Source organism: Anas acuta, chromosome Z (genome assembly GCF_963932015.1).
Source record: "Anas acuta chromosome Z, bAnaAcu1.1, whole genome shotgun sequence".
Taxonomy (NCBI): domain Eukaryota; kingdom Metazoa; phylum Chordata; class Aves; order Anseriformes; family Anatidae; genus Anas; species Anas acuta.
The window spans coordinates 39,526,941-39,543,588 of NC_089017.1; the positions used below are offsets into that span (position 1 = coordinate 39,526,941).

Sequence of the window (16,648 nt, forward strand, 5' to 3'; positions counted from 1 at the left end):
ACAGTGATGTGAAAAATAATTTATTCTTCTTAATGATGGTTACTCATCAAAACCTACATTCTCTTTTTCACCTGGTTCTCCGACTATCTTTCCAGAAAAAGTAACTTTCAACTATCTTTACTGGAGTTCTTTTTGTAGAACTGTGTATGTAAGTGAGGATGGCTCTTGAGAAGGTTTAAAGCCCACAAGAAAGTGAATGCTGTAATCAGCTGATGAGGCTCATGTTACAGAGGGGCTTTGAGCTTTTAAGATACTTGGAGGGATTGACATGAACAAAGTGAACAGTTAAATCTAAGGGAAAGCTTTATTTTTCTTTCATCTACCTTGTAAAAAAATTGAGGAAAAGGGAGGGGAGGAAATCTGTAGAATCAACTTTAAAGTTTCTAAAACCAAGCAAGAAAAAAAGATTGACATACTTATACAAGCAGTGGTAGACTCTGAAAATAAACCCCTTTTCTAAAGGAAAAAAAGTATGCACTACAATAAATGATTTTATAAGTTAATGAATCAAGAATAATAACATAAATTGCTTGATTAAGTGCTATGAAAAATATTCTAGACTAAACATTTACCTTTTAACATACCTGTCGTATAAACGTACATTACAAAAACTAGTAACCATTTTATGCTTTTCTACTTCTGGCATTTTATAAACCATACGATAGTTTATGGAATTTAAACATAGGAACCTCATCATTCAATTTAACTTGAATGTTTACTGTGAGACTTATGGTGCCTTGCAGAAAGCATGGAGGAGTATTCTCTTCAGTTTAGAGTTTTATGACTCCTTCTCGTCAATAGCCCAGTTACACTCCTTCCACAGTGTGCACTGTACAGCCTAACCATTTCAGTTTTTCCAGAAAGACTGCATTCAGAAATTAGGAGGAAAATTTACAGGCAACCTAGTCACAAGCAACTGCCTTGAGAACTAACATTGTTTGATAAAAGAGGAGAAGGCATAAATAATTACAAGCAACTTTAACAAAATTCTTAATTTTCCTCTGTGTCTTTATCTCCCATGTTAGTATGCATCTAAGCAAGGGCAAAAGTTTATGTGCCTTTATAAGAAACCTTTAAAGCTGCAAAAAAGGTGGCCAAAGGATTAAGGTTATTGAGGTTTGTACCTTTACCGTGAACCCTACCCCCTCAAGTTGAATAAATATATAATGAATGATGCAATATACATACTCCACCAGAGGCCCAGACATAAACAAAACTTCCCGACTACAGCAAGAGCTATGCTGAAAGGAATTTGACTTCAACAAAGACCCTTATAATAAACTTACAATGATCCCAGCCGTCCAGGGGTTTAGGAGGAAGAGGGCACACACCAGAAACGTGCAAGCCAAAACCACGCTAATGGATAAGAGGAGCCAGTGGCGAAGCCCAATGTACTGCTCCCAAAATAGAAACGGGTAACCATTTGGGTAGCTGGCGATCCCCAGGCTGGTGTAGTTACTACAGATAGCTCTCACTTTCTCGATAGCTTCCACAAAGTCAGAAGTTTCACGCAATCCATTGAGGTAGAAAGGAAACTGAGCGTATTCTATGGGCTCAGCTGCTGGAACTAGGAAAAGGATAGCAATGTTTAAATGCATGTTTGGGAAGAAGATACACTGAGAGCATGATTAACAAAACACTTCATTCTCCATAGAAAAATATTTAAAGGTGTTGAATTTAAATTTTATATCTTTGGAGCAAGCAACATTTTAAAAACTCTAAATACAGGAGATAACTACATGTAACATTGCAATACAAGGGGAGGAAACCAGTCTATATTAAGTTCCCTAACAATTTTATATAATTTAAGAGCAATGTGTTTAAGCTTCCTCAGTTATACAGTGCTTTTTACTGAATAGCTTGCCAAAAGTCCCTATCTGAAACAGAAAATAGAAGATCATGTCATGTTAAACATTTTATCGAAGTGTTTTATGCAAGCACGGTTGCTTTGAAATCAAAGGTCATTTCCCTGAGATTGATTGAGGTCCACTGACAAAAAAAAATAGAGGAAAGTGATACTCAGTCAGGTTGGTTGGCTTTTAAGATTTCAATTGAATACTTTGAAATTCAGATTCAGAAATCCATGTTTTGTTACTGATGCAAATGACTGAAAAAAGCCCTAATATAAAAGTAATGGTTTAGTGAGGAAATACATAACCTTTTATCCTTTTATAATTTGACAAACCAAAGCTCTCCATGCTTCTTTTTGAGCTCCGTGCTAAGTCTACTGTACCACAGGAAAAAAAAAAAAAAAAGCTTCCACAACAAGCATTTCGTTACTGCCGTTGTGTGTTCCAGACCCTGCAGGGTCATTCAGTTGACTTGCTAAACATGATTTGCCCTATTATAATCTCAACTATAAATTTTCATTAAGACAAGACTTGGCTGACTGCCACAAAGCTCTAGGGTTCAGATCCACTGAAGCACAGCTAGCTTGTTACCCAATCACATTTCCAAGTGCACCAGGCCTCCCCCACATGCCCTCTCCACTTCCCCACCGGTGTCCAACTAGCAATCTTCCCAATAAATTCAAAGCTGAAGCAAAGCAATGCAACCTAGCACTACTACTCAGGAAAAAAACAAACAGCATGGAATAGGACTGCTCCACTACCTAAGCAGCTCTTGTACAATACCAGTATTGGTAGCTTAGACATATGAGCTAACTTGATAAAATCCCTTGGCTATTAAAAACTGAGGACAAGCACGATATAATCTGAGTGATAACACTTTGGAACGACACAAGCAGCAATTTCAAGCAATCTCCAGGTTTCTCTCACAAAACTATCACGCAGCATTAAAAAGCAATTCTTATTACCAGTTTTTAGAGCTTTAAGCTGTTATAAAACTCATTTTTCAACATGATAAAATCCTGCAGTGGCATCACATTTGCAATGGTACATTTGTCTCTCGAGGCTACAGAGTAACACAATATATTGTTCTGTTTATGCTTCTGAGCCCTGTACAGCATCAACCAGCTCGAGAGTTACTGGTCCTTGAAGGAAGGAGTGGGGGCACTTATATAAACTGTAAGACATTAAGATGAAATGTTACTTACTTCTCAGCCTTGTTTCTGGCATATAGTCTGCTTTGTCATGGACCCATTCTGGGCGGTGAGGCCGGATGTTGGCTTGAGAGGCAGCATAGGCCACAGGGTCATTGCTAACCCAGGCTGTCAGGTAGATGTAGAAAGCATTTGGGTTAATGATTCCATCTGCATCCACCAGACGCTGTTTAGTCAACTGCAAAATGGAAAAATTAGAAGCCTTTCAAAATGGGTTTTGCTTTCGGGGCTCTTGCTGTAAAACTTTTAACGAAAAGACACATATATATATAGGAGGGGAAAAACAAAGAGCATGAGCTTTCAACTGCAGTGACTTATCAGTGAACTGTTGTTGGGCAATATAGAAGAAACCTAAAAAAGAACTAGTGCCAGTAGAAAGTGGTTATTTATAAATTAATACTCAGATAGAATTTACTATAACCACTAAATCAGCAGACGGTTCCAGAATAGACTGAACCAATTAAACCTGAATTCTAAAAGCCTGCAGCCAAGAGTGAAAAACAACCAAGTTGGAGAAACATATTTAAAGAAAGGGAAAGAAAATCTGGCAAGAGTCCCTATACACGTCTGTGTGCAGTTAACCTCTGTTGTTAACACTGAAGGAAATGCCACCCAGTAAATGGAGGAGAGCTATAAAAATAAAACAACATCTGTATAAATTTCGCTAACACTTGCCTCCTATGACCTATGTATTCAGAAAATGCCCAGCATCAAGAAAGCAGACGAGTGCCCTATGCTATTTGGGTCACCGTGGGCAACTGTATCTGTGGGGTAAACAGCAGTGGTACTCTTCGAGGTTTCTGAAGCTAAATGCTGCACAGCTAGGGCTCTGACAGAGGACTCTGTGGATGAAAAGTATTGCTTTTTTGTTTTGTTTTGTTTATTTAAAATTCTGGCTGGGCTCCAGTTTCAGGTCTTTTTAATGAAATGAAAAACAACAGTGACAGCCGTTAAAAAAAAGCTGGATTCCAAAGATCTGGATTCAATTAATCCACAGGATATGCAACAACTGTATGTCTTCAAGCTGTCTTTGGAACTGCATAGTACAGGGCTCAGCCCCTGTGGGTGCACCACACTTTTCTCCCTCCCAGGCACAGGAAATTATATCAGCAGCTGTAGTCCAATCGCATTTGTTCCACCGAGTACCTGGTACACACTGCTAAACAAAACCTCACCAAAGGTTTTCTCTTCAACCCCCTTTTCTTTCCTTAATTCATAGCTGAAGCTTCATTCAGACCTGACAGCATGCTGCATGTTGCTGTACGTCCCTGTGTTTTACACACCATAGTAACTTTGAACAATGTACTCTGTAAATCTTTCACCTTTAATGCCAGCAAAAGAGAGAAAGACAATAAGCAGATCTGCCAGGACGCTCATTAGAAAGACTGTTTTTTTGCCTAAAAGCACAGTGGGTCAATAGGGATTCTATGGCAGGAGAAGCTAGATTATTGTAGATTTTTTTCTTTGAGGTTTTAAGTATAATTTTAGCTAAAGGAGTCAAACCTAATGTGTTTCCGGCTACCAATGGCTATAGCAGTTACGTCCTGTGATGACCCTATGAAAGCATGTCAGACATATTCTATTTAAGCAGCTCAGCCAACTGCCATTGGTGGTTCTACATTTCTGGTTCTACATTGCTGGTTCTTCATTTAGTGATGACAGTACAAGAACATATCATTCATCAACATCCTTCTTTAAAATGTAGGTTTTGAATAAACTGGTAGGAACTAAGCAAATGATTAAAAATGCTAGATGCAAAACCACAGCAAAAGCTGAGCAAAAAATGACCCTGTAAGGAAGTTTGATTCAAATCAGCAGCAACGCCTCTTAATGCAACAAGGCTGATGTTGTCTCTATGTCTTAGAGAGGACCAGGCTCTATCTATCTATGGATGCTATGGATGCAGCAACTCCACAGCTCCAGTGAGAACAGAAAGTATGTTTGAGACGGGAGCAGCATTTAACACAATCCGCCCAGTAATTACCAAGGACAGGCATTCCCAGTGTTGACTTTGAACAACCTGTGACACAGGCAGCTAATACTTAACTCTAGCAAAGTCAGCAAGACCACACAGAATGGTGTAACTGAGGTATTTCAATTCTTAAAGATGAAAAAGGGACTATGACATGCTTTTTCCATCTCTCCCCACTCCTGATGACTTGTGCATTCCTGTATAAACCAGTATGGACTCTGATACAGTACCTGGCTGATGTCAATGGGCTTTGCTCTGTTGCCTGTTTGTACCAAGAGTTTGTAAGCCAGAACAGCATCATCTGATCCGTTTTTATAATTATTGTAAGTGATCTTCCCAGTTTCCCAGTCGCTGTCAAATGCATCCTGAAGTCCTGAAGAGTTAAGAAAGTCAAGAAGAAAACAGAACAAATGGGTAAGAAATCAATCAGAAACAAATTTCAGTAGAAAGAAAGAATGACTTTTTTCAATGTAAACTTTGACCCTGTATAGCTGAAGCAGGAAGCAAATTATCCATCCACAGCCTCCCAGACTTGGGTTCCTCACTCACTCACAGTCTGGTAAGGTGAAAGTACCACTTCCACGTCCTGTCTTGTGCAGAGAAAGGCAGGAAAACAAGGTGTAAGGGAGAAGCCTCAACACTCTTCCCACATTGTGCTGACCAGCAAAAGTGAATTAGCATACCACAGATGCAATCTGTGATGGAGTAACCATCCTACCCTCAAAATGTGTGGAGGAGATCTGAGGTAGGATTAGGACTTTCAGGTCAACTGACCTTCTCAGAGACTTTCTTGAGTTTGCATAGCCTCACCATGGCCTGACAGGAATGCTAGATGTGACACAGCAACCTAGCACCCTGCTTGGAGAAATATGTTGGGAAGAATTGAAACTAAAATAAAAAGTGTTTACCCTCATGAACTACAATTCCAGAATCATTACACACAAAATCCACAGCTATATCTGATTTATTGCCCCTTTCACATACACCCTCCTCAAAACAAAGCTAACAGGGATGGTGCCAAAACAGAAGGGTCTGGGTTCAGCCCTCATTTAACATCACTGCCTACCTGAAACTTAAAAACAGAGGGGCATTTAGTCCATTATCTGGAAGAGAAACACTCTCTGTGCTCCCCCCTCCCTCACCAAAACGCTGGCCAAGAGTATTAGGGCACAGAGGAGGAGGACACACACCGCTCTCATTAACTGTTTTGGGCTACTGCAGAGCAGAGGCAACAGCTCCTACGATATAACCAGAAATTCCACTACAAGGGGAAAAAAAAACACACTCAAACTTTCAACTTCAAACAGCAACTCAGCTGCTCCTCGAGCGCAGCGTGAGTGAACATGATTTTGTCAATTTGTTCCATCTGTTCAACTTGTGTAGCTAATACAAGTCGTGGGATCTGCTGCCAGCACATGTAAAGATCACAGCCAACACCTATTCACTCTCAACTGTTATTTTCCTCTTTGCCACCCTTTAAAGGGGAGGGAACACCTCACGGCACAAATTTGGATCAGATTTAGAACAGGAAGCCGCAGCCCGGTACAAGGAGGCTCTGTGCGAACAGATGACAAACCGCATGTCCAGGGAAGGGAAGGAAAAGGCCAGGGGGTGGTGGTGGTGGTGGTGCTGGTGCTGGAAATCACCAGCCCACCTCACAGCTGCAGCGAGGAGCTGTAATGAAAACCATCATTACAGATCTGATAGGTTAGCTACAGCTGTAAGAAGATAAGAGCGCTGGAAGAGAAAACAGGCCCGGCTGACACCGCCCCCGGGCCTGAGTACTTGCTCCCGTTGACAAAACGCTTCCCCCACTCCCCGAGAAAGCTGCCTCCCGTGTTGTCCTGCAAAATTGCACCCTCCAAAAAAAAAAAAAAAAAAAAGCCAGAAAGTGAGGAAAAAAGTCATGCAGAGAGCCTGGCAAATCTGCTGCTGTGGCACCTGGAGGAGGACGGTTCATCACCAGGCTTCCTGACACTGCTGAAGGAGCTTCACAGCCCTTCTCTAAAAAGCACTGCCTACTGGTGCCCTCGCAGTGGGGAAAATGCTGTCAAAGACGTGCAGAAATACAAACCCGTCCCTCCAGAACACAGCTCGACTCTGCCTTGGTCTCTGAGGAAGTGGCGAGGTGAGAGCATTTCTGCTATCATCATCATCGCGTAAACCGAGGGACCACCAAAGAACAGCTTGAATGTTAAGTTACAGCAGAAATGGTTTCCTTCGGAAAGAGGAGCACACGAACTGCTGTGCTAGACAATATTTGGGGTGGAACTTCCAGAATAACGTGCAGCTCCTGTCACAGGGCTACACTGACACGCAATACCCAATACACGCCTTTGCATGCAACATTACCGAATTGTGGTTGCAAGGTATGTTAAAAAACGGGCACGTACATTTTATGTTCCTACAGTGGATGGAAATTCAGCTCTTTCAAGTCTCCCCCTTTCCGCCCCTTTGCTGTTCCTACAAGTTTGATCATCCTTCAAAGCCTGTTCCCTGTTATGTCTTTATTACGCAGATGGCTCAACCACCTTACTGCTTGGGCCATTTTATTACTGACCCTGCTGAAACTGAAAGCCTGTGGAAAGAGTATCAAGAAACCACACTCAGTTCTGTCTCACTTCTAAAGAATTTCAAAATTTCAATAATTAAAATTTCCCGTAACTCTTTGAAAATAATAGCAGAGTCACTGCTTACAAAGCAAGTAATACATTTATTATATATTGTTTCCACCAATGATTTAAAAGGCCTTTAATCTACTGTAAAGATAACTGAGATTACTAAAATGTTTCTGGTCAGAAAGATAAAAGTAATTTGTTGACATTGTTCTGCAGGGAAGTTTAAAAAAATAGTAAGGGAATTTTAAAAATGCTATATTACAGGATTTTTTCATGTTAGCAATGTCTTTTGCTTAATACTTCAGAAGAAAGCAAAATCCTCCAAAATTACGTGGGATGCTGGAATGGAGGTGACGAAGCAATTCCTACCTACCCATGTGAACAGCTGGCACCATGTAATGTGAGATAAGATTACTCTTTGCAGAAGCAAGCCTAATGTCAAGCCAGGAAATTCAAGCTACCTCATTTACATTCAGTCAATTACAAAAATAATGCCAACATCCCCAGTTTAAATGAATGATCATATTAACTCTCTTCTGTTGCATTTTCAGTAGCAGAAAATATGTTAATATGACTAGACACCAGGAAGCCAAATACAAGGGAAGCTCTGCCAAAGGAAGTGTGTTGGGCTGATGGCACTCAACTGTACAGAAACTAAGTGTATGGCTAAACCAAGGATGCTGTCTTCATAAAAAATGCTTTTGTTCATATGCTGTTGCTTCCCTCCAATACATTCTGTAATCTGCTGGACAAACACATACATGTCAGAAGGCCACCTTGAGCCATTAATCTCACTGGAGTACTCAAGTACTGAAGTACTCCAGTGAAGTCAGTAGGAATTAGCCATTAAGTTCAAAGTGACTCCTACTTCAATTATTCCGCTCTCTCCAGCACGTAAAAATGCAGCAACAGAACTACTCTCATCCCATAAAGGATCCTCCTTGGATCCAGCCTAGAACTGCACTCTGTCTGCAAATTCTGTTTTCACCTTCCCTTCCGTTACTCCCTTGGGTTCAGTACCATTATGACCATGTATCTTTCTGTTAATTAGCGTCTGCACCTTCAGATAATCCCATAACTATAATGGAATTGTTTTACTATAATAGTTTAGTTCCCCCTTTACATTAATACCCTGTACCCTTCTTCTTTACTGCTTTGTAAATGCATTATCTGTAAAGACAGCCCTGAGTCATTACAAAGCAGCTAACTGTTTTGTCCTAACTATGCCTTTTCCTTCTCGGGGGAGGTAGCGAGCAGTGGTAAGGACACAGGCCTCAGTGCTGAGTAGTAATCATAATGATTAATATGAAATCCGTGAGCGATCAGCAGGCAAAACAATGTGCCTTCGGTCACAGAGCTGGCAGGTCCACTTCAACCACCACAAGCCAACATGTCCATCCTGGGAATGCCCCTGACCATGCCCATGTAACATTTTAGCTCTGGGCACTCAGGGTAGTAGGACAACCACAGCTCCTCTAATGTGGGAACAGCAGAGGGTGAGGAGGGAGGGCCTGCAGGCTAATATGGACCAGGAGGGGAAAAGTAACGACGGGCAACATGGAGAGAACGGGAACACCCCTAAGACAAGTGCAGACTTGAAAAGGTCATTTATGAACATGTACATGCAGCACAGGGAAGGAGATGTGTAGGCACTGGGTGGTGGGGCATGCAGGCAGTCCTTAGCACTAGGAGGTGATTATGGAGAGGCAACCAAAATGGAAGAGATCCAGGAAGGTAAGTGGTAGGCCTGGGAGAGGAGGCACACAGCAACCCCTGGAGCAACACCAAGTGGGCTAGCCTCCAGAGTTTCACTGTGAGCAAAGAAGCAGATCCAAGGGCACCTTTTCCTCATTTTATCATTGGCTGGCTATGCTGAGATTCAGCACTAATACATGAAGACTGTGAACACAGTCTTCTCAGATTCCTACCTACCTCACAGGTTCCACAGGGGTGGGACCAGACACATTTTTCCCTAATGTTCTGGACAACAGAAAAAATAACCACAAAAGAAATAAGATAAACAGAAGCATTATGAGAGTTTGGAAAAGCATGTAGAAAGATTCTTGCTTACAAAGCCATAAAGAATATTAAGGTTCCAATCCAGAAAAACATATAAGCTATGTTGAATTTTCTTTCTGCTGGTCTTGCCTTTCCTTGCAGCTCAATATGCTTATGTGAGCAAAATATTTCAAGTAAAACTTACAGTACTTACTGTAATGAACAGATCCAATACATGTAATAAACACTAAAAAAACAACAGAACTAGTAGCTGAGACCCTGCTCTGCTTGATTTTATCAGTGCATTGAACACACAAGAAAATTGGTAATTTTGTTTATTATGCATGTCACTTAGATGCCTCTTCTTTTCTAATACTGCCTAGGATATTTTCAGAAGGAAGAAAATATCCCAAATACTGGCAGCTATGCAAATGTTTTCTAAGCTTCATTGGCTACATTGGTTATCTGTGGACAGTTATGGTTAAAATTTATATTTTCACTAGATCAGCATAATTTATTTTTCTCTTGGCAAAAAGCTTCCCGTAAATTCTTCCAGCAGAAAGGCAGAGGTAGGACAGGCATATTTCTAGGCAGAACGTGTTTGCTTGCAGCACAGAACTGTTAAATTTGCTGAGATGTAATTGTACCATTTATTTTAAATACAAAACAGTTATTTGTCTCAACACGTGTAATTATAATATCTTTAATATATTTAATAAGCTGACTTTAATTTAATTATCATCATAGTACCTGAAAGGCCATGCCTCCTCTTGTCTCCCCAGAACCCTTTACCATTCAGCTCAGAAAAAGCAGCACCACAGAAAGAGTGAGGACACTTGACTGGAAATCTAGAATGTGTGGTGCACTCCCAGTCCAATAAAACGCCTAAGCCACACTGAATTTTCTTCATGCCAGCAGTCCCAGCTGAAGCCAACAGGATCACTCATGTGCTGAAAGTTAATCCTGTGCCAAAATACATTGCTGAACTGGGACTTTTCATTTACTGTTCTCAAAACACTCAGCAAACATTTATTTTCCCAAGATACTGGGCCGTATTTAGTCATTAATTAGAAATCAGAACTCCTCACTAGCTGCTTAGAAATTAATGGCATGAGATGGCCTCTCAAGAATATAATCTTTAAAGCTTCAAAACTTTCTTTACAGGAAGTAAACTTAGACACAAAGAATTGAACTTTGGAGAAACAGCCAGGCAGTGTCCAAAATCAGATCAGAACCTAGATATGCTCCTGATGCAAGCAGCCTTTAACTGTGTGGTCATGCTGGAAGACAGGAGCATTACTACATTGAACAAGTGGTCGCTACTGTAAAATGGAGAAAGGTTCATGCAATTTTCCTCTTACCTTGCAGCCAGTCTCGAAAGTAGTGCAACCACATTTTGGGAAGCTGTCTATCCTCTTCCAACAAAACGTATGTCACATTGCTGAAACTTTTGTGAAGCTCATAGAGCAAGTGCTGGACATTCGGATAGTCTGCTTTCTGTGTCACAATGTACATGTTGTAGAATGAAAAGTACTTGAACTGTGCGGCAATAAAGTCATATTCCCGTGTCTCCCGTGGTACAATGTCCGTGAGATCTAGTCCATCTCTCACCCGGGTAGTTCCATAGAGGCTGAGCCCAAGTAAACCCAGGAAAAGAAAAATAACCACAATCTGCAAGAAAAGATGGAAATGCATTTGGTGTTAGGTTTTTAAACAAACTAGCAATTCATAACAGCATGTTGCAGAACCAGGATCAAATTTGCATCCATCACCATACTTTTAAAGTTTAATTTCTTTTCATATACACATACTACAAGGCTAAATTGTGTTTTATTGAAGGGGCTCTATATCACTGATGAAAAACTTAGATAGTAACAAAGTTAAAAAGTGGCTTTAGTTTCACAGTTCACAAGCTTATGTTACTGAAAGTCACCAACACCCTTCTCTCTTAACTTACACTTAAAAACTATGTCACTACATGGCTAGCAAGATAAAAATTTTAAGGTATAAATATAGCTTTAAATTATTATGAATTATTATTCCAAAATAATTCTATTTATTCCTTATACGTATTATTACTGTCAGGATAGTTTTCTTACTAGACAAGACGGAAGTCCATTTTTGAGAAAGAGGTAAATTTTTCTCTGGTTACCTTAGCTTTTGGTTTCAGGAGGAACGGAGCATAATGTTTTTCTGCGAAAGTTGAGAGTGTCCACTTCGTACAGGGTGGCTCAAGACAATGCATACTGGAGTCTGAAAATTGGGAAAGCAAATCCCTCGTCGAGCTTGTGCTTTCTGGGCTCTGGCAGCTAAGATTATCTTGAGTCACTGTCACAGGCTGTACGGATATTTCTGAGCGTGGTTCTGCTGTGGTGTAGTACACCTGCGTATGGGGATCATATTCTGTGCGCAACTGCACTGTAGACTGCATTGTAATCTGGGTTTCATGTGCAAAACTGTGACTGCTGTATGGGGGTGGAGGACTGTAGCAAGTATTGTCATTTTCCGCATATGCTTGAGGCTCAATCTGAATCACTCTAGTGACACAAGGACTGTAAGAGAAAAGAAAAACATCTGTTCACATCTTTATTTTAATCAGACTAGATTGGATAATCTGCTTCTGCCTGAAACTGCTTTTACTACTATTAGATGGTTTAAGTTAATTAAGCGCCGTGCTTTCACATAAATTTTCTTCTGCACCTCTATATGCAGACACTTCTTAGACATGGTTCTAATTGCAGGCCTCAGAGAATATGTGCACGTTTCTTGTGCTCAGCAAAAAACGAACCTGTATTTGTCTGAAGACATTGACATCAACTCATGTAACTCCATTAATTACATATGCTAATCAGGTCAATAGCTAGGTGGTCATACACAGTCTGAATGCACAATGCGTGTGTGAGTTTGCATCCATGTGCCCATGCTGAGAATTAAGCTATTTAGATCAAAATGTAAACACATGACATACTGAGTTCTTCTGTTTAGAACTATTAAAGTAACTGTTAAATAATATTTGGGCCTTCTGGATAAGATCTCAGACTTTTGGGAGGCAGCTTGAAACCACTTGCCATACACTCACTGAATGTTTTAAAAATGAAGTAAACATATGCAAGGATTAATTTCCAGGAAGGATGGGCTACACAAAGAGCCAAAATTACAGAAGTACTGCTTTGAAGCATTCCCTTTATTTTAGTCTATATGCAAGAACCTAACATACACCTAGTTTATTCAAACAAACAAACAAACAAACAACAAACAAAAAACACAGAGACAAACCTCTTCCTTTAATAAGAAATGACAAATTAACAACAGAAAACACTATCAGATATTTTTAATCAAGTGAAAAAAATCCACCAAAAATGAGGAATTCAGAATGTTTCTTGCCTATACAAAGCATTAGCTGAATTGCCTCTTATCTAAATGGGCCCAAATTCTGCAACATTTGGTGCAACTGTGGATGGGAGAAAAAAGGGAAAGCCTGATTGTCTGCTACTTCTAGGAATTAGGCCTCCAAAATCCAAGGACATTAGGGCATCCAGTGAAAGCATGACTGAATCAGAAACAAAAAGCAGGACTACTTTCTTGTGATCAGCTCCCTGTTCTAATCACTCCTGCAGAAACAAATTTAGGAAAGTGCTTTCTCTCTTTGATATCAAAATGAAAAAGCCAAATCATGTCGGCTCCTAGGTGACTGTGAAAAGCAAAAATGACGCAAGGTGAGAAGAGAGAGAGAGAGATGGATAGACTTACTTTAATTTCTCCCCTCAGGTAAAAAACATAGTAGCAAACACAGTTGAGTCACTAGAAATCAAACCATGACAATAACGCACAGACCCTGCAGCAATGAACTCCCACTATTGACCAGGGAGTTGACTGGCAACAGTGGCATTGACTGGTGACCACAACAAGAACACACCTCATCTATCAATCTATCAAACATTCTCACCTTGTGAAACAGCAGAATATATCCAGCCTTCTGTCTTCTCGACGATAAAGGTCCATGCTCAGGATAGCAGGAAATATTAGCAGAACCATAGCAAAGTTGAACACCACCACAACTGCTGCCTAGAGATCAATCACAAGAGAAGCAGTGTCGTTACTAAGTTCCGTGTAGGGCATCTCCTTTACAAAGCATAAAACATCCTTTCAGTTCTCATCTATCCACCCATTTATCATATCAACCTGTCAGATGCTTTCAAGCTTCTCCCTGAGGGAACTGGGAGGTATATTTTCACTTTCTAGTGCCATTGGGGTAGTACTATTGTTGTTATTTAATTCCTTTTAACATTAAACTTCTTATATTTTAATACGTCTGTGCCTGGAGATGTGGTTGCACTGTGATTTTTAAAGCAGAAAAACAAAGTTAATAAATCACCACTCCTTCGTATGAGATTGTGCCCTATTCAGAGTCTCACGGTAAAAAAAAAAAAAAAAAAAAGGAAGGAAAAGCAAAGCTGGAACAAGGATTGAAGTTTAGGGATCTGAAGTAATTTAGACATTAGAATAACGTTAAAGCAGTTAAATCAGTAATGAAATAAAGGTTTAATAAAATTTTAATGAAACCGCTCTGTTTAGTTTAATATTATGCACTTGATGTACTTTCTTAAAAGTCTAGCCAGAAAGAGTAACATTTTGGGATTATCTGCTATTGTTTTCAAAGAAGAACCAAAATTAATTTAAAAACACATAGTAAATCTATGTATTAACATGTTTAACCGAACTTGATTAATGACCAAGGCTACCAAATGGAGTCTTAAACTGGAACAAGAATACATCTTAAATTGGACACACCCACCTTCAAACCATACTTCAAACCCTTCCCACACAGAGATTCACAGAGAATCTCCATAAAAACACATGGTGCAGCTTCTATTATTATTATTAACAGCATTTATTTGTAATGCAGAATTGCTAAGAGAACTAGCCCTCAAAAAGAGGAAGCCTGGGCACAGATGGGACTGGAAGACGGTAGTAGGGTAGGAGACACACTTAAAAAACAACATGTATTGAGTCATCATCAAGTTAAAAAAAATGAAATCCTTATATTTTATCCATTAAAATAAGCAATAGGCATCTCAGAAGCAGCCCAATTTCATGTTGGGGAAACCATACAAACTAGCAGTCAAAACAAACAAACAAAAAGAACTAACATCGAGCTACAAGAATGAAGTGGTGGACCTGACATAAACATGTCCTCCTTCTTCAAAAATAAATAAATGTCTGGTTTTGATGTTGAAAAATTGGGCCTCAAAATTGGCAGCTGAATATATGTTCATGTTTTAAAAATTCATGACTTGTGTGTCTCTAAATTAATGCAATTTTGATTTTTCCTTTACCTTTGAATATCAATATATTAACTTACTTAATGACTTTGAGAGTTATGAAGCTGTGAAGTATGATTAAAAGACTAGGTACTATATTCAGTTTTCTGAGAATGACAGAATCACTTATGTAAATATTTTCTTATTACTTCAATCATAAACATATTGTACACCAAAGTGGTGTTTACTGGTGTTTCTTTTTTGTTGTCTCCAGACAGCTTAAAGTAAAATTTTGGTCCTGCTGACTGTAGAAATAACTACTAAAACAGTGTTTATATAGTACTTAAAACCTAATTAGCACTTAACCATCTTAGAGAGAAAAGATCCAATAACTATTTCATGTTTTATAAATATCCACACAGAAAGGTATGTAAGGTCATAGCCAAGACTGAGATAAAGCAATTTCCTTTTGATCTGCTCCAGAATAAACTGAATCTGTCAGAAAAAACAAATAGCTGTTGTTGCAAGCAAGGTGTTTGCTGGACCTGGTTCACACAAACACTCCCTTTACTTCTGCTAAACCAGAGAAAGTTCAGTCACCCATACTACATGAATAATTAGTTGTGTCTAACAAAGATCTTCTATCAGCTAAGTTTTACTGAGATGTTCAAAAACCGCAGCTAGTTCTTACTTCTCCCTGCATGGCTGAAAAACTAACATTAAGTCCTCCAATCCTTCTCTGTACACTTCTACAAACTTCCTAAACACATATATATATATATATTGCAGGCTTTCTCTCCCTCACCCACCTCACCAGCATTTCAAGGTTGCACCAGTGCTCAGTTTTCACAGTTGAATAAAATAGTTGAGATATTGCTCTTCTACTAATTCTTATTTGTTAGCTCAGCAAAAGTCACCCTGGTAAGGTGGAGTTTCATGCCTCCCAGTTCCTGCTGCACATCCCCAGCTCCAGGGGCACTTGGAATAGCATGACACAGAGCAGGCCAAGACAAGACAAGTAGAGAGGGACGGAGGGACTGTTGAGGGTGACCTAGTCTATGAAGGTGAAGCACTAGCAATTACCTCACCTTCCCTGATGGCTGGGAATGGGAAGATATGAAAAATGTGATCACGGCAACATCACCTATCTGTAATGATTACACTCACTGCAAAAGCACCAACAAAAATCTGTGGTAGCAGAGCCTCCGGCGTATAGGCAATCTGTTAGCAATACCCACGCTGAAAGCATGCTTAGGATTTTTTGGAAGAGGGCATCTGCTCTTGCCACTTAATAGAAAAATGATCAATTGCAAGGGGAAAGGGCATTAGACTTTCTTCCTGAGAAACCAACAAAGGTAAGATTAGTACTAGAGGGGAAAAAACAGGGCCTACCCAAGGGTGGTAAATGAGGGCATTCAATGAAATGAGATCAGAAGGAATTAAAAAAAAAATCCACTTATCATGAAAAACGTTGGTCGTTTTCTGACAAACCTGCTCTGATTTTGCATCTTTTCATAATGCAGAGCCTAAAAATATGCTTGCTGCTGCAACTGTTAACTGAGACAGAAGAATGGCAGTCTGTGCTGGAGGCAGCAAGGGAGAAGGGAGCCAAGCTGGTAGGCTGGGGCCCTGCTGAAGGTATGTGCTGCTATTTGCCATTCCTGGCAGCCCACCCAAGGAGAATGGGTGTGCTGTATAGCCAGAGGTGATGAACAGACGAGGAGGTCTGTCAGGGAAA

The 16,648-nt window shown here is 39.9% G+C and overlaps 1 protein-coding gene across 3 annotated transcripts in view; it reads right to left on the reverse strand.

Moving 5' to 3' along the window:
- PTCH1 (patched 1) overlaps nt 1-16,648 on the reverse strand; it is a 71,795-nt gene that overhangs the window by 14,554 nt on the left and 40,593 nt on the right. For all 3 annotated transcript variants that reach the window (XR_011091100.1, XM_068666464.1, XM_068666463.1), the window contains exons 13-18: nt 13,596-13,714; nt 11,802-12,201; nt 11,011-11,320; nt 5,264-5,406; nt 3,056-3,239; nt 1,287-1,567 (exon numbers count right to left, since the gene is read on the reverse strand). Coding sequence is in view for 2 of the 3 variants with exons in the window: in XM_068666464.1 (XP_068522565.1) it covers nt 1,287-1,567; nt 3,056-3,239; nt 5,264-5,406; nt 11,011-11,320; nt 11,802-12,201; nt 13,596-13,714 (1,437 nt within the window). In the remaining variant the exon portion in view is untranslated. The remainder of the gene's footprint in view (nt 1-1,286; nt 1,568-3,055; nt 3,240-5,263; nt 5,407-11,010; nt 11,321-11,801; nt 12,202-13,595; nt 13,715-16,648) is intronic.